Source organism: Neolamprologus brichardi, chromosome 10 (genome assembly GCF_056152115.1).
Source record: "Neolamprologus brichardi isolate AB-2024 chromosome 10, ASM5615211v1, whole genome shotgun sequence".
In the NCBI taxonomy this organism is placed as follows: Eukaryota; Metazoa; Chordata; class Actinopteri; order Cichliformes; family Cichlidae; genus Neolamprologus; species Neolamprologus brichardi.
The window spans coordinates 20,314,613-20,341,409 of record NC_142113.1 but is presented as its reverse complement, the minus strand read 5'-3'; the positions used below and the strand labels follow the sequence as shown (position 1 = coordinate 20,341,409).

The window sequence follows — 26,797 nt, the reverse complement described above, 5'->3', positions numbered from 1 at the left end:
GACAGTGATATTTCAAAATCTTTTATTTTTACTTTTTTCAGTCACACCAACATTTGTATTGTCAAAAACTTCCCGAGTTCAAAATAATTTGCACGAGTCACAGTCATATATAAATCTGTTCTACATATCTGTATTACATTTTTTAAATAACATTCAAGTTAATTGGCTTAATCTCTGATTAAGTCAAATCTGAGTCCCCTCCTGTTCATTTCACAACTATTATAAATGTTTCATACTTTGTCTGTTGTGCAAGACGAAATCAACAAAGCAGTGCCAGTTTGAATCAATCCACAATTTCCTCTGTTAATCTGAACACCCAGCAGGTACATTTGAGTAACTTTGATTCAGCTGGCCTGTTATTCATAGACTTGTGAGTGTTTGCAAATACGATGCAGTATCTGTCTAAATTAACTGCATTTTAAATTTAGACTCATTAAAATCATCAGTCACATAAACTAATATCAATCTCTAGTGCATCAAATTAGAGTGTGTGATGAGGGGAAAAAAATGCAGGAAACTACGTGGTTGCTCTTGAGTCTCAGCACAAACAGACAAAAAGCACAGTGAGCATATTACAGTATGGAGCAATCCTGTGTTCGGATCACAATACTTGGGTCCAAATCGCTGGTATGTCTCTAAATGAAAACAATTTGACAGAAAATAAGATATTACAGGGGAAAAAACTGAGAAAGAGAAAATATCCGCATCACACAAGACATGACGAGAACGACTGCAGGAAGAAACAACAGAATGGAAGAGATTTAAGGGTGACCTGTTCTTTAAGTAGCTGCTGCTACATTCCTTACCTTTCTTTTTTTGCAGAACATTTCAGGGTGAACATGAACATTTGCTAACCCATGTTTTCCTTTTCGTCTCTTTTGAAACACATAATTTGCACCTCTCTAAAGTTTTCTTTATCACTTAAACAACAAAACATGGGGCTGGAAGTACAGTTGAATTTTCACAGATGACAAAGTACATTTCATATCAGCTCAGTTTGTCTTTATAAGTTTCCTGATTGTTGTAAAATGTTGTGCTTTGAGCAGATACAATAAACACAAGTCCTACGGTTGATACAGGTCACATGACTGGAGAACTAAAAGGAATAAAGGGACAGGGGAGGGAATTATAAATACAAAATAACTACTTACTGCCTACTTTGTAGAATATGCACTAAACGGTTTTGGAAATCTATTTGAACTTTGCCAACCAGATGGTCATGTTATTGACATTTAAATGAATCATGCTTCAAACTTATACACACAGACAATCATAAAAAAGACGCTAAAAGCAAGGGTAGACACACGCACATACAAACACACACACGCATACAAAACACACAGACTCACTGAATCTGAGAACAGATTTCCAAAAGACTGTTTTTAAGTCCTAAAAACACGTTTTCAGACGCGTTTCTAAACCCTAAAATGTAAATAATTTCTACCAATAATTAAAGATTTTTTTCGTTTTTCACTTCATGACGTGGCTAGAGAGCAAAAACCATTTGATAATTCCTAAAAAGTTGCTTACTTGCAAGTTTATCATGTTACAAACACACTTTGTTACAGCAACGCCACACCGAGCTGTGTGCATCAGTGCGTGTGTGTGTGTTTTCTGTTAGGCTTTGATGTGCTTACACACACACACACACACACACTCTCTCACAGATTATAAGTGTCACATCTGTGTGGGCCTTTTCTTGACGGCATCCTCTCAGAAGGAAAAACAAAGAGGGAGAGAAAGAGATACAGGGAGAGGGACTGCAGGATCAACAGGACGTTAACCCCACACGTGTATTTTGATCGCCCCTCGGGTTTAGTCCATAACTCCGCTTGCACTCCTGTTAGCGTGCCACCTCTACGTCCCGCCATTGTACGAGTAGTCTGCCTTGTTGTGCATCACCAACTTATTGTCCACAAAGTAGAAGCTGTCCGACTGTGTCTCATACGGGTGCAGGATCATCTCTCTGACTGCAAGCAGACAGAAAACATTGCAGCTTTTAGAAGACCGGCTCCTAATCTACTCTGGTCAGAACAGAAAATAATTTTAAAAAGTAAAAGCAACACCTTCATTGGGCCTATTATGCAACTGAATTGCTAAAAATTTTATAAAGTATGTAGTTTTAAGAGAAAAAAAGTGTAAACCCAATGAGATGCATAGCTGTCATTCTAAAATGATTGAAAGAAGTAAACATAATGTGACTTTAATACATAAATAACTGGTAAATATGTATTCAAGACACACTGAGTTCACTTAATTCACTTGTTTGACTGACAAATATGTAGTAAATTCACTATGTTGCTTACATTAAAACTGTGTCATTTACTTTGTTTATATGTCATTACAATACATGATAGGCTAAAGTATTTTTGAATGTTTTCTCCCCACCCAACTTAAATGACAATTAAATATCTGAGTAGCTACTCGATAAAGCTTCCTGAGCACCGAAACTGTCAGGTACTTCCTGATTCTCAGGAAGCTTTGGTGGCTTCTTCTCTATTGCCACCATGAGGTTGCCAGTTGTAGTTTTGAGCAGGGCTGGACTGGTAATCTGGCATACCAGGCACTGGCCAACAGACCAGCGCACTGGCCAATGCCTGGTATTGCAGATTACAGCATTTTGGCCCACTCTTCTTTAGTTCATTGAGGTTTGAAGTCATTTGTTTTTTCACAGCTCTCTTAAAGTCCCACCACAGCATTTCTAGGATTTTGATGTCTGGACTTTGACTGGGCCATTGTTGCACCTTGATTCTTTTGGTTTTCCATCACTCTATTGTAAAGTTTCTGCTGTGCTCTGGATCGTTGTTCTGTTGCATGACCCAGTTTTTGCCAAGTTTCAGCTACCAGACAGATGGCCTCACATTTAAGTTGAGAGTACTTTGGTACAAACCCTTTATTGAACAAGATTTATGGACTTCTTTTGTAAAAAAAAAAAAAAAACAAAAAAAAAAAACTTAACCCAAAATTAAACAATTTTCTCTGTGGCTCAAATTGGTTGAGGATTATGGATTTTTTTCCCCATGTTCAGACAGCAGTGCCTCGTAAAAGCCTTGTGCTACCGTGAAAGAGTCTGAGATGCTGCTCTTGGGTTCTCTGTAGTTTATCTAAGCATTGCACCTTGTGGTAAATATGCTGGGACATCCACGCCTGGGAAGATTAGCAAGTCCCTTGAATGTTTCCCACTTGTAAATATATTTTCTCACTTCTGAATGATGAACTTCAGATGATGACTTGGAAATGACCTTAAAACTCTTTCCCAGACTGATGAGTAGCAACAACTTTTTCTCAGATATTATTGCTGATTTCCTCCTTGGCATTGCGCAAACACACACCTGATTGCCCCAAACCTGCAAACTGTTAAAAACCTCTGCTTTTATAGAGGTGCTAATACTTGCAGTTCATCAGTTATTCAAGTGCATTTTTTTCTAAGCACTTGGCTTCTCCTTGCCCTAATAATCCCCGTGGAACTTCTTACTTGATTAAGACCTGCTAAGGACCAGATGATTTTCTATGATATATATATAAAGCCTTAAAAGTTCAGTTTAATTTATATAGTGCCAAATGACAACAATAGTTGCCTCAAGGTGATTTATATTGTAAGGTAAAGATGCTAGAATAATAGAAAGAAAATAGAGAAAACCCCAACAATCATAGGACTCCCTTTGAGCAAATGCTTTGGCAACAGTGGGATGGAAAAACTCCCTTTTAACAGGAAGAAACCTCCAGTAACCCCAAGCTCAGGGAGGTTCAGAAAGAAGGTAAACAGCATGTGTGCATGCTGTTTGTTCCACAAGACCTATATTCTAGTGGGTGCACAGACTTACTGATGTCTTCAGACAGAGGTGGGAACTCATAGATGTGTTCACAGGTGTTCTTGCTGCTGGGCATGCAGAAGCCAAACTCAAAGTCAAAACTCTTGAGCAACTTCTCTCTGAAATAGTGCCTTTCAATCATCCTGAAATTCTCTATCGGTCTGTCTCCGACTGTGAACTCAACACTGGAAGGAAAAACATACACAGACAAGGTTCATTCTTTCCTTTGTTAACTGTGTCCTTGTCAATAAAGATTCACACACATTCTCACTTACGTGGCTCCAACTTGCCGCAGTCGGAGAAACGCAGGGGTGAACTGGTAACGGACGAATCGGCCGGCATTTGGGTCAATATCCCTCTTCTCACTTCCTTTATCTGAAGTGAAGACCAGTTTGCATGGAGCACATTAAAGTACAAGATAAACCTTTGTAGATGGAAGCCTAATAGAAATGGCACCAAGTAGTAGTATTTGGTAAAGAAAAAGGACAGATTTGTTTTCCTAACGCATCTTATAATTTTTGTTGTCTTCCTTCAATTTGAGCCCTACTTTTGTAGCTTAGTTCCTCTAAAAGGATGGGCTGTGGTTGACTCTGTTTTTAGAGGTAAATAGGCCTAATCACTACTCAAACTACAGAAAGTACAAAACACATTATCAACCCATCCTGCAACGCTCTCACTTTGAAATCTCATAATGTAAAGAATATTTATTATATATATTATTGTATTTAACAACAACTATAACGTAATGTCTCCCGTGAGCTGCTGATTGGAAGCTGGTGAATAAACAATATTGATTTCTATTTGATTAATTAGCTCACAACAGTCATATTCAAAGGGATTATAGAGCTGTAGCTACAATATAGTGTATTCCAAACAATTTCTTAAATATTTATGTAGTGTTTGAAACTCATATGCTTTACAGCATTTCATGATGGAAATTTCTCTTTTTTTATAAATAGTTGACAATGAAATATATGAATGCAAAAGACAGATGACTGACCTGTAGACGGGGGTTTGGTGATTTCAAACAGCACTGTGCCGGTCTCCATGTCTCTGATCTTGAACCTGGTGAAGTCGATGTTGTAAATGTTCTCCTCTGGGCTACACAAATAATCTGAGAGGGGGAGAGAAAGGAGGTAGAATAGTTATAGATTAGACAATCTTGAAAATCAATACCTTTTGAGACTCAGCAAGCAGAGAGTATTAAAAATTCACAAGTAGCAATGGAAGGGGAGGACAGATTGTGTGTTTCCTCATCTTATTTAGGAGTAAAAGGTTATTTTAATCAACCTGAAACCTCCAAGGCAGTAAAACAAAATCAGTGTAGAAGTGCAAAAAAAGCAGTCTGCTGGTCTTCACAGGTCAAGTTGAGTTTGTCTCTAAAACCACAGAGAACTTTAGAACAGAGAAAAGGGCGTTTGCTGCCTGGTACAAAACTGCTTCCGTCTCATTTTCATTAAGGTTAAGCAGTAAGGAACATGACTGCTGACTGACAGGTGTACCAACACAAGCGGCTGTAGCTGGTAAATGTTTGTTAGGCGTCACGTCCACTGTTTGTGATGTGCCTTTTGGAGAATTGGTGCATAACTGTAAACACTAAACATTTAGTCTTTTAATAATAACTAGGACTGCAACAGTCAGCCAGGTGTAATCTCAAGTGTTTTATTAGAGCCATTTCTCCATGAACACACAACTGAAAGGGATCATTTACAAGAGCTCGGTTTCTACTTATTAGCAACTGACTAATGTCTTAAAAAACTGAGCCACTTCCTCACAATTGCAATTGCAGGCAAACACCCACAAGCACCCAGTAAGAAAGAGAAGTGAGTTATTTTTATTCCCTTAATCCTTCCTGCCCTTACCAGGCAGTGTCAGTGCTTATTAGACTTCCCCAGCAGAGCAGACACTTCCTGCTTCCTGGCTGATCTGATACCACGGGAAGGCGAAACTGTAACATCTACCTATCGGCTGCATGTATGATGAGGGGAATTTTTTTAATGGATGGATCATTGAAGGCCCGAGGAGCCAAAACAGAAACCCAGAGTCACACAGCAAGTTTAAAAGATGTCACAGCGTTTGCCTTGTTTGATCTTAACAGATCGGCACTTGTTGCTGTATGTTCTGCAGTTTCTCTTGATGGGCATGCTCTTTTCACACGCACGCACACACACACACACACACATGCACACATACTCATCTGCTGTGTCAGCTGACAATAAGCCAACCACATCTGCCTGCTCAAATCTGCAGTGAAACAGTGGGGACACTGCTGCTGCTTCGGGGATGATTAATCGCTGAAGAGGCAGCTCTGACTGACCAATCAGCCCACCAGCTGTTCTTCATAACACACTGACAGCTAGAAATGCCGGATATCTTCAACACCAAATAACACATCTGAGGTCAGTGTGCTTCCACTCAAAGTTTACGCAGTATGAGTTGAATTCAATTCAATTCAATTTATATAGCATCAAATCACAACAACAGTCGCCTCAAGGTGCCTTATATTGTAATGTAGACCCTACAATAATACATTCAGAGAGAAACCCAACAATCCTGACCCTCTATGAGCGAGCACTTTGGCGACAGCGGGAAGGAAAAACTCCCTTTTAACAGGAAGAAACCTCTGGCAAAACCAGGCTCAGGGAGGGGCGGCCATCTGCTGCGACCGGTTGGGGTGAGAGGAGGAAGACAGGGACAATAGAATAGCAGGACCACAGCTACATAGCCTGCTGTAAGCTGCAGGAATCAGGTGGTATTTTTGACTAATAACTCCTTGCTTGAGGTCACTGTAGGACAGTAGTTCTAAGTCACAAACAGCAGACAGACTCAGTGCGCCTGTTTCCCACAAACATGGTGCCTCCGAGCAGCAGGGCCGGCTCACTGTCAGCGGACACCAGAGTTGTGTCTAAACTCTGGTTTCCACACAACCAGAGCTATGTTTAAACCAAACAGACCAAAAAGCATTTCTTTAAACTGAAACAATGGCGCACTGAATGCTGCTTCATGTTACACAGATGTTACACCTGTGGTAGGTGAGTCACTGTATTGTCTTATGATGCTAATTCCGAGCATAACTTAGGTAATGCTTCTGACACGCCCACTGAATGAGCAACAACCTACAAAAAAACAACAACAACAAAAAAACAGTTGTTGGAAATTGTTTTCAGGTCTGAAGGTCTTTCAAAGTTTTTCTTTAAACATCGGCTGCTTTCTCACTCATTTTTTGTCCAGTCCTTGCACCTGACCATTTCTAGAAGAATGCTGTTTTGTGTTGTTTTATAGGCCACTTCACACTGACCTATGAATCATTCAAGCATAAAAAGGCACCTAACTCAAAGGATGAAGCAGTGTTCTGTCTACACAACGGGCAATTTAGCCCACAGCCAAATTGCTGCGACCCGTTGCAAAAACACATTATTTGCTCCCATTTCTATAGCCAAAGATAACAATTTGACGACATAAAACGTAGTTATCAGATGAAAACTTGGCATGTTTCAGAGGCCGTGTGTCCTCATAAAAATGAGGAAACTGGACAAGTGGAGGACAACAGAAGCAGAGACAGTGACAGGTGATACTAAACACGCTGCCAATGCATTAAAATCTTACCTTATATAATGTCTTTCAATGTATCTTTGCACGTTTTATTAAATCGTTGGACCTATTTCCCATTTTCCTATCCAGCTGTGAAGGAATGAGGGGTGGCTCACAACTGTAGTGTGTAAAAAAACAAACAAAAATGAAGAGTGAAAGAAAAAAGATTTTGAACTGACGTTTAACAAGTTGCCCCCACATAAAAGAATCGAGTAGGAAATAATCAACCTAAAATAACCTACATATTTACTAGTAGCTCAGTAGTAGTTCACCAGTGTGACTTCATGATGAATGTACCTGGTTTAACGTGTTGGCCTGGAGCAGTCAGGATGAGAACTTTACTGAGCTGGAGCCTGAGAGTCTGTTTATTTTAACGTTAATCCCAAATGGAGGATTATTCACAATGCACCCCGTGTGTTATTCCTCATGTTTATGTATGAAGCATCCCCCAAAGAAGAGCCTCACCCCCAAGTCGCAGCATGTTGTCAACTGCATTTACTGCATGCGGTGAGCGCGCCTGACAGAGCTGACGTTATTCACTGTGACACTGTGATGCCTTTGCTACTCTGTCAGTCTGAATGCTGAGGTCGGCTCTTCTAAACACATCAACTCTGCATACCCGGCTTCATTTAGTACCACGCAACACCTGACCATCCAAACCGCCTCAACACACACACGCATGAAACAGTCACACTAGCATAAACATTCCCAGCAACCACATAATTTTGTTTAATAACATGCAATATTTGTGCCTGCAAGGTGTGGGATTTTTATTAGCAGATCTGCATTTGTGTGTCTGTGTGTGTGCTGCACACATGTATAATGTAGTCTGTTGTGCCACAGTTGCTGTTGTCCTTGTCCTTTTGCTAACCTACTGCTAATAGTTACCTTTGAGCCTCCTAATTAAGTCCCATGAGGACAATGAGGCTGAAAGCAAGACAATGGATTTGTTGTGTGAGACTGTCTGTGGCTCAGTGTCCTTTCACAAGTGTATGATCTCACTTTGCCTTAAACACACACAGACACCAACACACACAGAGCCATCTGAGGTTAACTTGCTCCCAGAAAAAACGAAGCTGCCAGCAGACTTCAGTTTATCACTGCCAGCTCTTCTTCTGGGTTGTGAACACCTCCAGACAGAGCATGTCCCAAGCTTTTAGAGTTTGTGCGTATCTGCGTTTGTGCGACTGATCAAATTTAAGTGAATTCAAAGCGTGAAGTGAAGTGGTCACCACAGTCAACACTGAATTATGGTATGTGCTGAAGATGACAAAAACCTTAACCATTGAGTGCTCGCTCTGCTGCTGGGAACAGGAAACTCATCTGCAAACCACTTCTCAAACTTAAATGTCAGCTGCTTTTAACAAAATCCTCAAGTGGCTTCTCACTTCACGTCCTTCACAAAACAAAAGTTTGCTGATCAGAGCGTTCAGTGTCTTATTCCCACTGCTTATAGGTGCATCTTATTCGTGCACATGAATGATGCCTTGTGCTAATATTAAAGTATGTCCTCATGTTATTTTACAGCTTCGCTGCACACATGAATACTAGAAAAGATACACACAGTGAACAGGCTCTGTTTGGATTGGAAGTATTGCCTTTCATTTGTTCACCAGCCCACATTTTAGGAATCGTGGGTTTAAAGGGGATCTATCAACTTCATTTTCAGATCTATATTTTTATTCTTGGACTCTTGTAGAAAAACTTTGTATGGAACAATGCTCGTTGATCATATACAGCCCTTCAGTTCAACCCAATCCATAACAAGCTATTAAGCTAATTTTCTTCTCTCTTCAGGCCAACTTTGCTCTGATTGGATACCACTTGCAAATATTAAGTTTGACCAGCAGGTGGGTGGGGCTTTCATGCTCATATATTGAGGATATTTGCTCTCCAATATTAAAGAGAACAAATTAGAGCATTTAGAGCAGTCTGAAGCCTCAGACTCAAGAAAAAGAAAAAAAGGCTGTAGAGGAAGAGTTGAGCTGAGATTTTCACCCACTTGCAGGGTTAGCTAACATAAAGGAAATGCTGACTCAGTCTTTGGTCAGAGGGGTCTGAAGTGGCACTCTGGATTTGAAACAATTTACTGGAATGATTTGTCAAAAATATGCATGTGTCACAATATTATCTACTATTTGAGTTACATCAAATTACTGTAAATAGTTTATCTTTTTCTTTTTCTTAATTTGGCCAAAATACTTCCAATGTCCCTCCCTCCACAATTCAAGCTGTGTTAAGGCATGGTAAGGTTAACATTTACCAGGCCACCTGCCCCACAGGTAAACATGAAAAGACACCAAAACCAGAGAGAGAAAAAAGCAAGCAGGGGGTGGAAACAACTGCATCAGAGAGCAGCAACAGATCCAAGAAAGAGTTGGCCCTCAGGGAGTGAGGAAACCTCACACCCCCAGAGAGTTTTCCATTAAATATCCTCACAGGTGGGCCCGGTTGTGCCAGAAAGGTTTAATGATGGATAAAGGAAAAATGAAATTATTTAAAGCAGCATCTTCATAAAAACAGGATGAATTGTTTTTATGAAGATGGGAACTGTTAGGTCATTTGTTAAGACCTCCAACAAAGTAACTGCTCTATGACTTTTTGCTTTAATATTAAAAGGAATCTGGGGTAAACTCAGGTGTAATATCTTAATAAAAGCCTTTAAAGCTAGAGCAAGGTTAGCAAGTTAACACCAAATCTACCAAAGTGACCTCAATCAGCAGTATACACACACACACACACACAGAAAAAGATGCCTTCTACAGTAAACCAGAGAAGTGCTCCAAATTTAATAATTTTAACTTAAGGTGATTTCAGATGTCTGTCCTCCTGAACATTCCCTGCAGAGATCAGCAGCTCCGAGTTGGACTGGGTCAGGTTCACAGTTCAACACATACTGCGCCATGTGGCCCAGTTACACCAAAATAAACAGTCCTGAGCTTGTTTTAGCTGTTCACCCAGTTAACACTGGGACAGAACAAATTTAAGGAACCTTCCAGTATCAGTGGCACATAAAAAGGCTCATAAACACAACAGCTGATCCTAATAATGGTATCTAGTTCAGCGTGTCCCTCTTTAGATGCTGATGGATCGCTCCATTTTATGTTTTTTCTTTACCCTTGCTCATTACACAGCACTTAAACAGCACCGTTAAACTGAAATACCTTTTCCTGTAAATGACAGCAAAAAATGTCACAACAAGAAAACTGACAAATTTAAAAACTTAGGCAATAGATAATGATTTCGATGATTAATCAACAAAACGAAAAAGAAGAAGAAGCTCAACGAGCATGCAAACAGGCCTGTTTAATGTGTCATTGTTGGTCATGTGACAAATGTCATATCATCTCTCAGAGAACAAGTGTTGAGAAATTGTGCAACAGCTGAAGGGGGGGAAGACTTTCTCATGTGTTGCTGCTTGTTTCACTGACAGACCACAGAGGCCACATAAAAAAACATGAACATGAACAGAGATGCATTCGTTGTCTGCGCAGTGCATCTGCACAGCAATGATTATTAGATCAGAATAGTCAAAAACTAACTGCTTACTTTCTTCCTTTTTTGGGTGACATGCTAGATATAAATATTCGAATGGCTACATTTTATTTGTCTTTAAAGTTTTAAATTTTATAAAAATCATTTTTTTCTTAAAAAGCTTTTGCCATAAAAAATATCGGGCATCATCCTGCACTTAGAGTACATAATAATACATGTGAATGCCAAAGAAAATGACAGCAACCTCTTTGTATTCTAGTGAGCAGCAATCTGCCGGTTACGTAGGTGGGATGAGGAAGGCACTTAGGCCCAACTCAGCTCACATGGACTAATCCGGTTTAGTTACTCGTATGAAGGCAAATCCAACTAATCATTAGAGAGAGGGGGCAGGGCTGAAACTGTGTGTGTGTGAGAGAGAGAGATTGGGGTGACAAAGCAGGTGTGCTGTAAGGACAGTGGAGAGAAAGGCAGGAAGAGACGAGTGGCTAAAGAGACTGCAGATGTTAGATGACCAGAACCTGCAATGTGATGATGTAATATCTGTTAAAAGATGTGAAGCTAGAGGAAGGAGATGTGCTAAAGTGACATGTCATCATTACTCAGTCTGAGGGACTGAGGTTATTGGAAATGTGTAAAGTATGTCTACAGTACTGTGTGATGAGCAGATGAGCAGTATCTCTAAGTTACTTACTTTTAAAAAAAAAGAAAAACTCCAGTAAAGAATTGACACAGGACCGGAGAGATACATGTGGCCCTTCAGTTGATCCTCTACTGTTCACCCTCATCAGAAAATAGTCTCAGCTGAAGGATGTCTGTCAAGAAGCCATTCTTAATGGAGGGAAACAGGGAGAAAAGGCTGAGGTTTGCCATTACACAAGAACTGGATCTAAAATCAGTATAAACAGGTCTGATGGAGGTATGAATCCAAATGTGAAATTTCTATTCCTTACATAATGTGTACATTTATCATCATTAGTATGTATGGAGGATATTAAGAGAGAGATACAACATTGAGTGTCTCCAGATGTCTGTAAAACTGCAGTTTAGCCAGTGGTGTTGGGATCTTGTCAAAATCAATGAAAAAATACCATCAAATTTTCATCCACCAGGCATCTGGAAAACATGTGACTGGCAACAGCTTTATTTTTCAGCTCGACAATGACTAGAAACACACTGCTGGTACAGTAAAAGCATGTCTGGATAGAAAAACACACAGTGGAACACTATCAGTCATGGATTGGTCTCCCCAGAGCCAGCAATATTGAAGCAGAGAAGAAGCAAAGAAGAGCTCTGAATGTCCTTCAAGAGGCCTGGAGAAGTATTACTGAAGACTACTTAATGAAATAAAAGGAAAAACCCACTAAGAGTTCAGGCTGTGTTAAAGAATAAAGGTGGTCATAGCTGTCATATTTAATTGTACAACCTCGGCACTTATTTCCCATTTTTATTATACTAAATAAAATGCATTTTATATATGTAGTATTTACAAAAACATTGTACTACATTGTAGTAAACATAAGTGAGCCATGTTGTTCATATCTTACAACCTTGATAACAGTGTGATTAAGGTTATTTAAACATAATCTGGTCTTCCCAGGGACGGTAGATGTAAACGAGCTTAATTTTGCTAAAAGTCTGTAAAATGCAAGAAAAGAAAAATCAGGAAACAAGAAAAATCAGAATAAATATAACAGCTTGCAATTTTACCCTTTGTTTAATACACGTATTAAAGTAAATGCATGTTTTATAACTATGACCAACATATGACCAACATATGACCAACAGGTGTGCATTATGTTTTCTAAATACACAGCCCATCTTCATTATCTTGCAATGAGCTTTGCAGGCAAACAAAACTGGACTGGTTTCATCACTCGCTAACTCATTTAACTTTATAGTACGGAGGATTTAACTGCATCCCACCTGCACCGATGCACTTTTAAAATAGTACAAACCAAAAGACTAAGGTGGGTTGTTTAAAGCACTGACTGTTTAACAGAGCTTGTGGGTTATAAAAACGTTTATTCAAATCATCCCTCGGTCAGACTTCACAGGTCACAGGCCGGTTCACACGGTCATATTTCTGTGACTGCTTCTGTCAAATGTCAGTGCAGTCAGTCCTTTTAAGATAGTCAGGAAGTTATACTTATTAAACCACTTTAGTGCTATCGATGAGTATGAATGAACATCACAGCATAGAGCTGACTAATGGCTCAATGGCTCCAAGTTGTCTGTATAAGAAACCCTAACACTAGATTCAACCCATCATCCACTCATCCTCTAGGGAGGACTGTATCCTACAGTTTGACTGACTCAAGTCATTTGACATTGGCAGTCTTTATTTTGTGTTGGAGAGACACTCAAACGAAAACCTGCAGCAAGTGGGGAAGTGGTTCACATGCTGCAATTCCACTCCACTGAGTTTGGAGTGCAGAAAACGTCAGATCGTTACTGGCTGCAGAATTGGAGGTCATTCACAGGATGAGACAGCGACCAATGCTCAGAACTATCGCTCAGGTTTCTGTGAAAAAGTTCCTGTCAAATTCAATTTTAGCAGAGACAAAGTTTATAAAACTGTATTATTTAATCTTTCAGTTATAAAAAATTCAGTTCAGGGTCATAGTTGGGCATGAGCCTATCCCCAGCTGTCACTGGGCAAGACTCAGGATACACCCTGGGCAGGTTGCCAAACTATCGCAGGCTAACACAGAGAGACAGATAACCATTTGCATCTAAGGAAAATTTAGAACCCCCAGATAATCTAACATGCACGCCTTTGGACTGGGGTAGGAAGCTGAAGCCCCGGCAGAACGTAGCGAGCATGCAAACTTCACCCAAGCCAGTCACTGGAATCAAACCCAGGACCTGCTTGTTGTGAGGATATGTTGCTAACCACCACCCGACTGTGCCACCCTTAAAAATAACTTATATGTACATTAGCCCCAACATGCACAAAGAATTGAAATCCAGCCACAGGCGTTTAAATTCTTTTTATGATTTATTAGGAAATAGATGAGTAATTATTAACCACAATGATGCACTATAAGCCAAATCACCCAATCTTTCCTATGCAGATCACTTTTTTAATTGGCTGTTTGATCAGAACAAGCTTCTTATTTTGTTTTTCCATCAGACCAAAATTCTCAAATGCTCAATTTACTATAATATGATAAAGTCAAGCAGCAAAATCATCCCATCTGAGAAGCTGGAAACAGAACGTTAGAAGCAGCACAATAGACTGTTTTCTTACTAAAGTTATGATTCTAGTCCTGTAGAGTCATTAAAAATATATTCTTGTGGTTGTTATCAAAAAAATTGGGTGGCAGAAAAGCCTTTGAGGAAGTTCACAAAGACTCCAAGCAGCACCTGAGCATTTGCTAACCCCCTTTAATAACATGTGTATGAGCATTAAACCCACTCTGTAAAATATCAGTAAATACAGAGGAGGCTGGGTGTGGAGCGCTGAGGTAACGGACGCTGTTTACAGGAGTATAATCATCGGAGTAACAATGGTGTCAGTGTTTTAATGCCTGTGCTATTGAGCTGCCCAAATGTGAAACAGCTGATGCCAATCAGCTAAAACAAGCTTATCCGCACCGAACTAATGCTCTGCACGGTCACACTGCCACTGCTAAACTCAAAGCAAATACTCACTCCAGTCGGCATGACTGGTTTATGTTGTTTAGTATCATCCACGTCATCTAATAACCAAAAAGACATTTCTGCAGCTATTTAGGAAGTTTTTCCATAACATTGTTTGCACTCACCAAACTGAAGCAGTCCATAAACTTAAAACTCAAAGTTTAATACTTTTGTAACAGCCAAAACAATTAGTGTGAAGTTTCAATAATTGTATCAACAAACACTTAATTATGTTGGAAAAATACAGCAGATATACCTTAGGCCTCTGAGGGTTCTTATCTATATCATATATCGTGGTTGTCTAGCAACCAAAGTTTATGCACCTTCAACTTCTTTAAAACCATTGTCTTTTTAATTTCACAACAGTAACAACTTCTTTATATACACAAAACTTTCAATGCGTGTGAAGTATTTGACATAACTGTATCGCCTAGCAACCACATAATAACATTAGCCTGTTAATATGTGGTTGCACTTGTAGCATTAATGCACCTATAACACATTACAAAAGCACAATTTTCATTTTAGGACAACAACATCTAATTTAAAGCCACAAAACTTTCTTTATGTGTGACACTATCTGTGTTGCCTGGCAACCACAGACATGGCATGGGTGTGTACTAGGTTTAATAAACTGTGACGTTATGCAGTTGCTGCTTCTGTGTAATAACAACTCGCTGCCTTTCTTTGTGACTTTGGGTTCTGGGTTACTTTGATAAACTGTTTATTTGTATGCAGTGTCCTCACAGAAGTGCCAAAAACTGCAGTTTCTCCAATGGCCACTTGAGGCCTTAAAAGCCAGTCAGTCCTCACAGACACCTAGGTTAAAATGCCCCACCTACAGCAATAACGTGTTCACATTTATAGCAATTTGTCCCCATTCATAACAACTACATGTTGGTGATACATGTAGATGTTTGGATTTTGCTGAAGCTTAAAGTTTGATATGTGCCCACTTTGATCAACAGATGTGCCTCTAGCAAGGCCTCCCCTCGCTGACAGTCACTCACTGAGCCACTGAAATAAAGTGTGTTCAAACTGTTGTTGCACTTTTAAGAGAAACATCTTTACATTACAATATCCTGGTGTGAGGTGTGGCCAATCTAAGATGCATGTGCTTCAGTTTCAGTGAGATTATTTCTAATTTGAATGAGTCTGTTTGTGCATTACATCCAGTAACTTTATGGATCTTGATTGCTGGCATTGCACAGTAATTTAGCATGTCACCCTCTCATGAAAAGCCTCCCTCTAAAAACCCAAGAAGGAGGCTAAATGTTAACATTAAAGTGTTGAAATACAGAGACCAGTTATGTATGTTGGTGGCTGCAACATTTTATAGAACTTATTAACTTCTTATTAAGTTCCAATAAGAACTTTCATCACTTAATAACTGACAATTTAAGGAATGTATATTCTCTCTCCTTTCTTTTTACACTGCAAAAGTAATAATTAAGAAATACAGCATTTTGATTCCCAATGATATACAAATAAATGCAGCAAATCCTCTCATATAAGAAGCTGGGAAAGAGAATACTGGGCAGTTTTTCAGTATGTTTGCTGCAAAATGATGTGTTTTTTCAATTTTATTTCAGAGCTAAACAAAACAACAGAAATAGCAGTTAGCTGCTTCCCCATGAGACAAAACACAATCACAGTGTCAGCAGGGGGGGCTTTCTTGCCACTCTGAGGCTCCATGCTGACTCGATGGATTAAGTTTAGGATTCGGTTAAGAACAAAATCAGGATCAAATCAGTCAACTGGGTAGAAAGCCCGTTCTGTCTATGCAAATCCCAATCAGTCTCAGCAGCTTGCTTTGATTATGAATGGAGGGCAAAACGATTAGTGACATCTTTACGCTGCAAAAAAAAAGCTACAAACTGAAGTTTCCCCTCGTGGGATGTCAGAGCTCCAAACAGGTTCAAACCACTCAATAACAACAAGAACAACAAAAACCTCTTTAACTCAAGACTGTTGTTAAATCTGGCTGTGCTGGTTTGCCATGCCACTTAGAGAGGGACTCAATTTCAGCCACTAACAATCTGCAGCAGCAGAAAAAAATAGTGACAAGTCACAAAACAACAGAAGGGCCTCGGTGGCACTGACATCTCAGGAGAGCACAGGATGTCTCCTGCTTGGTTTGACCACCAAAAACGAGGCCAAGCAAGCGTGAGTGTACGCATATCCGATTCTGTCCGTACAATCCATCACCTACACTGTTTAACATGGGAGAGGAGGCGAGGAGAGCAAGGAGGAAGTGTGTGGGAGAACAGAGATGATGCACGCTCCGCTGGCTGTAACCAAGGGGAGATGCTTCACGTTGCTGTAGTGACTCAAGCGTGTATCCACGTTGCTGTGGTGATTCACACATGCCTCCTCTTGCCTCCAGCTATGACGCTGCGAGATAGGAAAGTGAGTTTCCAAGACCATAACGGGGTCCGGCGTGGGAGTCAGAATCATTATGGTGCTCGCCTACGTGTCCCTGTGCAGCAAGACATCACACACTCACTTATGGGATCACAGACTTGCCGATTAAAAACACAAAGATGCGCACACGTGTTCTCGATGAAGTCAAAACAAAGCTGAAATTACCCTAGTGTGTGTCTAATAATAGACTGCATAATGGACAATTAGAGAAACTACTAGAGTTTTCGATGGCTGTGAGCAAGATGAGCCAAAGGATGTTCCCAAAGCTCAGTAAGCTGTGATTATATTGGATTGGACAAGCAAAGACCCATTCATCATTACAGCTTTATCGTCCTCTGTTAATCTCATGCGAAACAAGAAAATAAGGAAAAGTAAAGCAGGGAAAGAAGACAGGTGGAGGTTCCTCCACTGTAGGAATATTTTTGAGAGAAGTGGAATGACAAGCGCTCACTGTATTGCTTGTGGCATCTCACGGGTGCATGTGAAATGTTGGGCTGCTCATGAAAGCTTTCAGAGAAATAGAGAAGAACTGAACATGCAGAGGTGAGCCTAAAAATCCCCATGCAAGTTTCAAAATAGCAGTGAAAACATCCCACGGAGCATTTGCATGTTATCACACTCAGCATGTAATGCAAGTATGTTGTGTAAGTGAGGTATTACACTGGCCTTTAAATAGTCAAACGTCCCGCTGCCACCTGTTAGCTAACTAAAACCCGAGTTAGTGATAAATGTAGGAGTTCTTGTGAACATAAGAGCTTCCTGCCTGCTTCTGGGATGTTTAGAGGTGGGACATAATTAAAAAAAAAACAGATGCATTAAATAATAGGCTAATGTCATAAGCATATTTCTCATCAGAAGGTTATGAAAAGGAACAAGCACATGAGTTTAAAAGTACCTAAAGAGACTAACATCTAACAGTAGGCGAATGTGACTACACAGGGTCGATCATGATGTTTCCTGCATTTATAAACTGGCTTCAGCTTAAACAGCAAAATACTGCCTGCACACGCTTATTACAGTGGTAGCAATAGGGATAGCTTATTATAACAAGTGTATTTATATAGTTTTCATACTTCTTTTTAAGCTTGTTTGTTAGAGCATATTTACATTTTGCAACTTGTACACTGGCATGGGATATTTTTTCTTTGTCTCCTGTTTTATTTACATGGTTACTGAAGCAGAGGAACCACACAGACTGCTTCGAATGATGACCCCTGGGTCACCCAAACGTCTCCAGCTAAGACGCCCTGCTTAATTTAACAGAGATTAAAATGCAGAGTGGGTCGTCCAGTCTTTCTTTTGATCCCGGTTCAACATCTTCACTTGCACGCTGTCTGCATGCACCACATCATTCACCCACCTCGACTGCTTAACCTCCACATTACAGTGGTGGGCTTGCACCTCCACAGGTCGCAGGACTGAGATGCCATCAGAGAGAGCTGAATGCTCCTCTGCGCACAAATCGTCAAAAAACGTACACAGCAGCTCAGTGGAGAGTGGACCTCCAGTGACGCTTTATCAATAACGCTTATTCAATAGGGCCTGTATGGATTACATAAATAAGGGGACACGATAATGACGTGATGCATGACTCATACAAGAGCACCTTTGTCCCCCTTTTCCCACTCACCTACCAACACAAGCAGCAGCAGCAGCAACAGCAACAGCACTGAACTTACTCTCTGTGATCTTCTGCAAGCCAAGAACATCCTCCGGAGTGATCACAGTGCTGGCGAGCAGTTGCTCCTCGGTGGTCACCGGGACCCCCACGTCGGTCGAGTTGCAGCCTTTCTTCACTTTCATCGCCGCCGTCTGCTTGGGGCTGCCGTTACTGGTGCTGTCTGTGCCGCTGTCGGTGCCTCCGGCGTCTCTGGCTGGATTACTACCGGCGGGCTTCTTAGCGCTTGACGGGTCCTGGCTGTTGCCTCTGCTGGTGCAAGAATAGCTCATTCTCCGCTCCTCCTCCCCCCTCTCCTAACCCAGGGCTTCCAAGATAGCTACAAAACAGTTGCCTCCCTCCTCTCCCTCCCTCACCGAAGGATGCAGAGTTGCTGCCTGTTATCCGGTGCTTAATTCAAATCCGCTTCGTCTTTCCCACAGCCTGTCTCCGCAGACGGAGTCTCGTGTGCGAAATGTGCCCCGGCTCTCTTCCTGCTCCAGCGCAATACGTGCGGAGAGCGAGCTGTCCTCCACAGCGTCAAACGCAGTTTGTGTTCTGTCAAGTGAAGCTGGACGTTTGTGGGGAAATCTGCTGGGTTTGAAATTAAAAGAGGCGGCAGATGGCTGTTGCCGTTGACGAGGTGGAGGAGGAGGGGAGGGAGAGCGTCTCAGTGGCGCAGAGACCGGCTCGTGCTTCTGCGCACAGTCTGCGCTACAACCGAGCTTTGCGCGCGGCAATCAGCGCAACAAACAGCTGATTGATAAAAAACAAAAAATATTTGCAGCTAGTGAGGTGATTATTTGTTGATGGCGCAGGGGAGATATTAACCGAACAGCAGGCCTGTGTTTGACTGCTGCTTTGCAGGAAATGGCTAATTGCCAGAGTAACTAATTTGCCTCAATATTAACCAAAAATAACACAAATAAATTTAATTTTTTTTTTTTTTATCAATTTCTGGAGTGCAGTGCATTATTGTTTTTATTTTTCGCTTGCATGCCGCTTGTAAATAAAGTACGCCAATTAAGAACAAACCTTTCCATATTATGCTCTCACACTTTTTTTTTAACCTTTATTTGCAGCAGACACACGCTCGCTGTTAACTTTTCAATGCAGATTTTTGATTTGATTTTTGATAAATTAAAACCAACAACCGAAGTCACTGCCAAATATATAATCTGTGAAACGTCTCTCATGAATGATATGTCGTCATTTTGACCCACAAACAATACCCTTACAAAGAATAAGGTCCAATCATTTTGTGGCAAAGTAGGTTTCATATATATCGTTTTTTTATCCTGCTAAAAAGCATCATTGACATTAAAAATGTATCTCTTTTTTAAAGAGTGATCAGGACAAGAAGGCAGCAGAAACTGCAACAAATATAGGATAATAGTTCTATAAATATATTTTAAGTAGCCAGAAAGGACTGGGCTGATTAAAATGTAGGTACAATAATGCAGTTTTAAAGATGGACTTTGATTGAATTTTCTTTAAAAAGGAAAGAAATCAAAGAATCCCAGCCTACAACAAGTCAACAAATTCAAGTATTTGGGCACTGCTGTGAGTAGTGATGAAAGATCGTTGCATGAAATCAAGGTCAGGTTGCAATAGCATCCTGGTAAAACTGAGTTTTTCCTTCACACTGTCGCCAAGTGCTTGCTTACTTTTTTGCTTGCTCATCTTATTGTTGGGGTTTCTCTGTATAATTGTAGGGTATTTACCTTAATATATAGAACACCTTAAAGTGAATACTGTTGTTATTTGGTGCTATATAAATAAAACTGAAGTGAATCTAAGCTAGCAAACATTTAATTTAACTGACAAATTTGCTTCAACACAAGAAAGAGTCGAAGATGCCTACACATGGAAGCATGGACAATGAACTAGATAGCTATTGAAGCTATCAATGCAGCAAAGACGTGAATATCATAGACCTGAACTGACTAACGAAGAAGTCTTTAAAAGAGCAAACACCAAAAGATCGCTATGTAAGAACATCAGAGACAAGCAAGAGAAGCAAGATTCTTTGGACGCACTATGAGAACAGGAGGACTGGAATGTGATATTACATCTGGAAAAATTTGAAGGGAAAAGAAGCAGCAGACGAAAAACCATCAGTCTGGATGAAGAAAACACAAAATGAGCTGCTGCACTGTGTGAAAGATAGGGCATCTTGAAGGACCATGATCTGTTTCCATTGTGCAAAGCAGTTAAGAAGATAGTTCACTCTTCACAACAAAGCGTTTTGATGAAAAGTAGCTAACATTAGCTGCAAAAGAAACCCCCTGACCCAACATGTGATGACATGCTGAGGAACTATAGATCTTTCTATTCAAAGATGATACTTAGTATTTCTTTCACAACTGAAAATATCAGTATATAACAAATGCCTGCTTTCATCTCAACACAACAATGGGATTCTGCTACTTTAGTTCTGTTATGTATATAAAAAACTTTTGCAAGAATATTTTAATAGCATGCTTTTTATGGTTTTATTTAAGAAATGATGCATCTACTTATTCCAGCTCTGCATGTCTTGCAATTTGACCTAAATAATTCTCCTCACATTGATTAAGCGTACTACATTTTAACATAAAATGTGGCTCTAATGTGCTGTAATTTCTCAGAACTTTACTGTTAAAAACAACAACAACAGATGTTTTCAGATGTTTGAACGGCAAAAATGAAATCATTCTTGGGTGGGTTTAATCCTATTTCTGTCTTCCTTTCACTCTCTACTGATTCATGTAAAGTCTCTGCATGACTCACTGGAGATCTCAGTCACACATGACTATCCATCACAGCTCTGCAGTGACTCTGTGTGTGACGATAACGGTGCCAAACCAACCGTAACGGCAGTTTAGCAGCAGTCACAATAACAACAACAGCAGCAAAAATGCCAGCAGAGAGACTAGAGTATAAAAGATTCCTGATCCAGGAAGAGCCTGAGTCAGTTTGTGCACGTGCACTGTGATGGGTTGTTAATATTGTGACCATTCTTTAAGTTAATATTAAAAAGGCCTTTAAACTCAGAGTTTATATGGAAATGTTGCACCCTAGAGGCAGTCAGGATTCACTGCAGAGACAATTTCTGTTACAGGTTTTTATTTTTTAAGATTCAGGTGAGTGGAATAAAATGACTTCCAATCTAAAATATCCAGATTTCATACTTGGAAAAAGCCCAGCTTGGAAAAATATGTTCTAGGCAAAACTTTTCACTCAAGAAATATCAGAGGAGATTTGTAGGTGTTTGCTTCCTTCTTTGTAATTAGCACTCAATATGCAGGCTTTTTGTGGGGCTGTTAAGTGTGGGTCTTTGACAGCTGACAGCAGGTGGTTTCAGAGTCTACTGAAGGCTCTACTGAGGTTTTGATATCTGTGCATGTGACACAGAGTCGACTATATGGACACGGCAGGCTCTTCACATCAGCCTGCTGAGTTTGCTCGTCTCTTTGTCAAGTCTGTGCTGCTGCTGCTGCTATCATCAGCAGAAACACACGCACACATGTTCATATATCCCTGTCCCATCTTACATTCAGACCTCAATAAATCAACTCTGATCAGAAATAAGTTCACAGAAATGGACCTACTGTGGTATTATGTGTAAAAAGTGCACATGTATCTTGCTTTTGCTCTGTTATAAGCTTAATCAGGAAATTACATGGGCATCCACATGAATGCACACACACACACACACACACACACACACACACACACACACACACACACACAGGCGTGCACGCACACACACACACGCACACATAGACAGAGAGTCTGGACAATGTGCTGACCTCAGTAAGCCATTTCTAAATGTTTATTGTTCAGAGCAGCAAGAGAAGAGAGAAGGGGGGGACAGTAGCAGCTGCTCGCTCTGTTTTCGCTCCGTGTTGTTCACTTTTTTAATGACACAATGAGGAACAAATAATGTAAACAAAACTATTTATAATTCAGGCACTTTGAATAAATGTAAATAGAGTCTAAAAACCTATAAGATGCTTCGCTTAATGGGAAGAATAAAATTGTTAAAATAAGAGTCTGTCTGCTTCATCTCTTGATCAATTTGTATAATATTCCCCTTGTGTTATAAAACCCAACTGCACCAAACTATCTGAAAGTGAAGCTGCCAGTTGCAGCTCACCAGTCAATGCCAAAGCACTGCCAGACCTGCCAATCAGGCCTTTGAACTGGTGCCACTGGCCCCGGTTAACCTTTATTGTTGATTTATTCAGTCTTAGAGATATTTTAAAAATAGAAATAGCTACTGCCGTTCATAACAAAGCATAAAAATAAAAATAGAAACAGTTAAGCGGAGAGCTTTGCTTTTCTGGGATTTCAAGCTTTCCAACAATGTCAGCACCTTCCTGTTTCAAATCCAGCATTTATAGTGTTGATCCAGTTTGTGTCCATCATCAAAAGTAGGTCAGTTAGATTCCTGATCTGAGTCTTGACCAACTAAATTCTCACATCTGATTAACACACTGCACTTGTAATAATGTTAACAATGTGTGTGTGTGTGTGTGTGTGGAGGCGGGGCATGTAGTCACACACTTATGAGTCATACTGTACTAATAAATAAATAGGATTTTAAATTTGATTCTGGATTTAACAGGGAGCCACTGAGGAGAAGCCAATATGGGAGAACCTGGAAAGTTCATTCTGTTCAACTGGAGTTAGCATTTTTAGTGGGAGACCCACTCCCACCAGTTGGACAGAGTCAAATTTCAGGGATTTGCTTACCTGGACGACTGAGCATGCATCAAGACCAATATGGGAGAAACATGCTATCTCTTCCTAGTTCCTGTCAGTACTCTGGTTGCAATACTTTGGATCAACTGGAAGCTTTTCAGATAGTTTTAAGGCCAACCTAATAATAATGAATTTCAGTAGTGTGAGCTAGGTGTGAGTGTGGTTTAGTTAAGCAAGAGATTGGATACGCCCTGTACAGGTTGCTAGTCTATTACAGGGCTATACTGGCTTGATTAGTCTAATAATAGTAATAACTGTGAGATATCGCTCGATCCATCCATTTTCTTCCATTTATCCAATTGAGGGTCATCAGGTGCAGGAGCCTATCCCAGCTGCTATAGGGTGAGAGCCGGTACATCCAGACAGAGCTAACACCATTATTTACTTTTCATAGTGTAATCACAAATTAACCCCAGCACATGTCTTTGGGGGAAAGCAGGAGTACCCGGAGAGAACCTCGGGGTGAACATGCCATCACAGAAAGACGGTGGATTCAAGCCTTCTTGGACCTTCTTGCTGTGAGGCAGTAGTGCTAATCACACTGCCCTGATATCACTTAAAATCATAGAAAACATCACTTGGCTTTTGAGTGGATTCAGTAGTTTGCACAAGACTGTTGCTAATCCTCCACCTTTGTACCATGACTTTGAAAATCAAAGAAAACAGCCACATAAAGTATTTCACCGCTGAGCTGAATTTTTATGTGGGCCTATCTCATAATAGACCCACATGCTTGTGTGGAAAGCCACCCTCTCTTTTTTCCTCTAACATATAGATACCACAGAGGTGTATGTAGCGCAGTATAGCCGTGGGTCCTCTTTGTGTTTGCATGAATCACCGTGTGTCTGCGTGTTAACCCCTCTGTGGCTAAACAATGGAGTCCAAAGCAAAGTGCTGACATGAGTCCAGGCATGCCTGCCCCCCCCGGCCCCTGACACCCGTGGGTGTATATATACCCCCCGTCCACACTGCCTCCGCACACTGTTCAGTGGAACCCTGCGACACACAGCTCACCAGTTTGGGTAGGTCCAAGTTGTTAAAGTAGTTACCAATACAGCACAGTTTCCCAGTCTACGAATGTAATGTAGCCTAGGCCTCTAATGCAACAATCCAACTAACAACAGGTGGTCTTACGAGAACAGAAGGAAGCCCGTGTACCTTGTTTTATTACATTAACTATAATATGAGGAAGTTATTTTAAAACAACAAGTGAAAACAACAAAGAAGAGTGAGCAGGAGGCTTGAAGTGGTGTGACAAACCTGGGCTTTAAATTTATGGCACAACAAACAGTGAGCCACAGGTTTTGTGATCACATCCTTTCCCGACTATTTATGTACTTTTTTACTCTGCAGGTACTGCTGAAAAAAAGGACAACATGGCTTTGACAAACCCCATGCCCATGGGCCCTTGGAAGGTAAGCATATGCTTTACACATCATCTTGCAGGAATGCAAGCAGCAGCACAAGTTTTTAGTTTATGTACAGTAATATCTGATTGAGGCTGTACTCAGTTCACCCTCTTTGCTTTTTGCAGATCACTGTGTACGATCAGGAGTACTTCCAGGGCAGGCGTATGGAGTTTACCGCCAGCTGCCAGAACATCATGGAGTGTGGGATGGAGAACATCCGCTCCCTGAAGGTGGAGTGTGGCGCGTACGTATCCGATGAGCTTCCTTGCTCTTCTGGAAACCCTTAAACTGTTTAAAGAAACTAAAACGGAGTGTCTTTCCTTCAGATTTTGGGTGGTTTAGATAGAAGGTGCGCTCATTATTCTTTTCATTTGTTTCTGGCTTCCAGCTGGGTGGGCTACGAGCACTCCAGCTTCTGCGGCCAACAGTTCGTCCTGGAGAAGGGCGACTACCCCCGCTTTGAGGCTTATAGTGGCAGCAACTCCTACCGCATTGAGAGAATGATCTCCTTCAGGCCCATCTGCTGTGCTGTAGGTTAACACAGCACACTATAACGGCCATTAGCTGACATCAGCTTATTCTCAAATTCTGCTGAGACTTCTTTTTTCTCTCTTTTGCACAGAACCACAAGGACTCCCGCATGATCATCTTTGAGATGGAGAACATGATGGGACGTCAGTTCGAGATGTGTGATGATTACCCCTCCCTGCAGGCCATGGGCTGGTTTAACAACGAAGTTGGATCCATGCAGATTCAGAGTGGAGCGTAAGTTCACGGTCACTTTAGATCACCTTCACACAGCTGAAAAACACACAGCCACTAGAAAGCATTGACTGCTTACCCGATTCAAGCGTGTGTCTGTGTGCGTGTTTTCCTGCAGCTTTGTGTGCTACCAGTACCCTGGCTACCGTGGCCACCAGTACATCATGGAGTGCGACTGTCGCGGAGGAGAGTACAAATGTTACCGTGAATTTGGCTCCCACGCCCAGACTCCTCAGATTCAGTCCATCAGGAGGATCCAGCACTAAGAGGGGAGCGCTTTCTTTAAACCTCCTTATCGCTCCACTCTTTCTCCCCCTCCCTCCTTCCTGTGCTTCCATCCCTCCTTATCCTCATCCTCCTGTCCCGCAACCTCCATCTTCCAGCTAGTCAAAGCAGGATCTGGGACTGGACTTCAGGTGCTTACTGGCGTCAGTTGTGTCATAGCACTTTTTTTTTTTAAAGAAACATCATAAAAGAAAAGAAAGATGTAAGAAAGACAGAAAATAGGAATGACAGAAATGAGAGAAAAAAGCTGAATCAGTGTGAAAGAGAGGTGTCATCTGGCGAGGTTGCAGAAATGCAAAAACAACACAGACTTTTTTGCTCTTTTTCACCACTGCTGGCATCATCATCATCATCATCATCATCGTCACTGTCTTTTACATCAACCAGACCACCAGTGCCGCTGTTACTGTGATATAATTACTGCCTGTGTTCAAGACGATGAATAAAGAGAATGAGCAAAAAGACAGAGAATCACAATGCTGACACATATCTCAGTTACATCTGTGTGTGCTTTTTGTTTTTCTTCCGATACACTTTAACTTTAAACCAGCCTGTAAAGCTGCATCATCTTATTGAGTGACTCACCGAGCCAAAGATCGAGCTGCCAAAGTTTCCATGAGGCTAAATATAAGAGACTGAAAATTGGGTGAATGTGTATGAAATGGAGTGAAGCAATTTCCAATACAAAAAACGCAGTGTGTAAAGCTCAAATAAACATGTCTTTAAAGACCTGTTTAATACTACAGAAGTAGGTATTTGTATCTATTCTATAGCTGGTTAAATAAAAGTTTTGACAGAGTTAAAGTTAAACACCCACAGCAGCTGCAAACCCCACATTAGCTCTTAAATAGTCTAATTTAAGTACATATTGCTACCAATAAATCGGTATACCCAGTGGTTTATACTCCAAAATGAAGATTTTAGAATTTTATTTATCTAAAATTCTAAATGTAGGATTTTCTACATTTTTA

General features: G+C 40.7%; 2 protein-coding genes across 2 annotated transcripts; one reads left to right on the top strand and one right to left on the bottom strand.

Annotated features, from left to right (window-relative positions):
- Window positions 1–43: 43 nt before the first annotated feature.
- unc119a2 (unc-119 lipid binding chaperone a2) lies at window positions 44–19,316 on the bottom strand. Its single transcript, XM_006784878.3, has 5 exons — window positions 18,644–19,316; window positions 4,813–4,926; window positions 4,088–4,187; window positions 3,825–3,997; window positions 44–1,970 (listed from the first exon to the last, which is right to left on the bottom strand). Exons 1-5 carry the CDS (start codon window positions 18,912–18,914, stop codon window positions 1,858–1,860), a joined length of 771 nt encoding a protein of 256 aa, XP_006784941.1. The 5' UTR covers window positions 18,915–19,316; the 3' UTR covers window positions 44–1,857.
- A 5,038-nt stretch (window positions 19,317–24,354) lies between these two features.
- On the top strand, window positions 24,355–25,997 carry cryba1b (crystallin, beta A1b). The gene is made up of 6 exons (XM_087846879.1): window positions 24,355–24,392; window positions 24,724–24,785; window positions 24,905–25,023; window positions 25,168–25,309; window positions 25,402–25,544; window positions 25,660–25,997. The coding sequence occupies exons 2-6, from the start codon at window positions 24,747–24,749 to the stop codon at window positions 25,805–25,807; spliced, it is 591 nt and encodes a 196-aa protein (XP_087703005.1). The 5' UTR covers window positions 24,355–24,392; window positions 24,724–24,746; the 3' UTR covers window positions 25,808–25,997.
- Window positions 25,998–26,797: the final 800 nt, after the last annotated feature.

Excerpts from the sequence above, each read along its gene's own strand:
- unc119a2 (XM_006784878.3), bottom strand. The coding sequence starts at position 18,914 with ATGAGCTATTCTTGCACCAGCAGAGGCAACAGCCAGGACCCGTCAAGC. Across the intron at positions 4,927-18,643 it reads CTTGCAGAAGATCACAGAGA|ATTATTTGTGTAGCCCAGAG; the intron begins GTAAGTTCAGTG and ends TCCCCCTCTCAG. Across the intron at positions 4,188-4,812 it reads CACCAAACCCCCGTCTACAG|ATAAAGGAAGTGAGAAGAGG; the intron begins GTCAGTCATCTG and ends TCTTCACTTCAG.
- cryba1b (XM_087846879.1), top strand. The coding sequence starts at position 24,747 with ATGGCTTTGACAAACCCCATGCCCATGGGCCCTTGGAAG. Across the intron at positions 24,786-24,904 it reads TGCCCATGGGCCCTTGGAAG|ATCACTGTGTACGATCAGGA; the intron begins GTAAGCATATGC and ends TGCTTTTTGCAG. Across the intron at positions 25,310-25,401 it reads TCAGGCCCATCTGCTGTGCT|AACCACAAGGACTCCCGCAT; the intron begins GTAGGTTAACAC and ends TCTTTTGCACAG.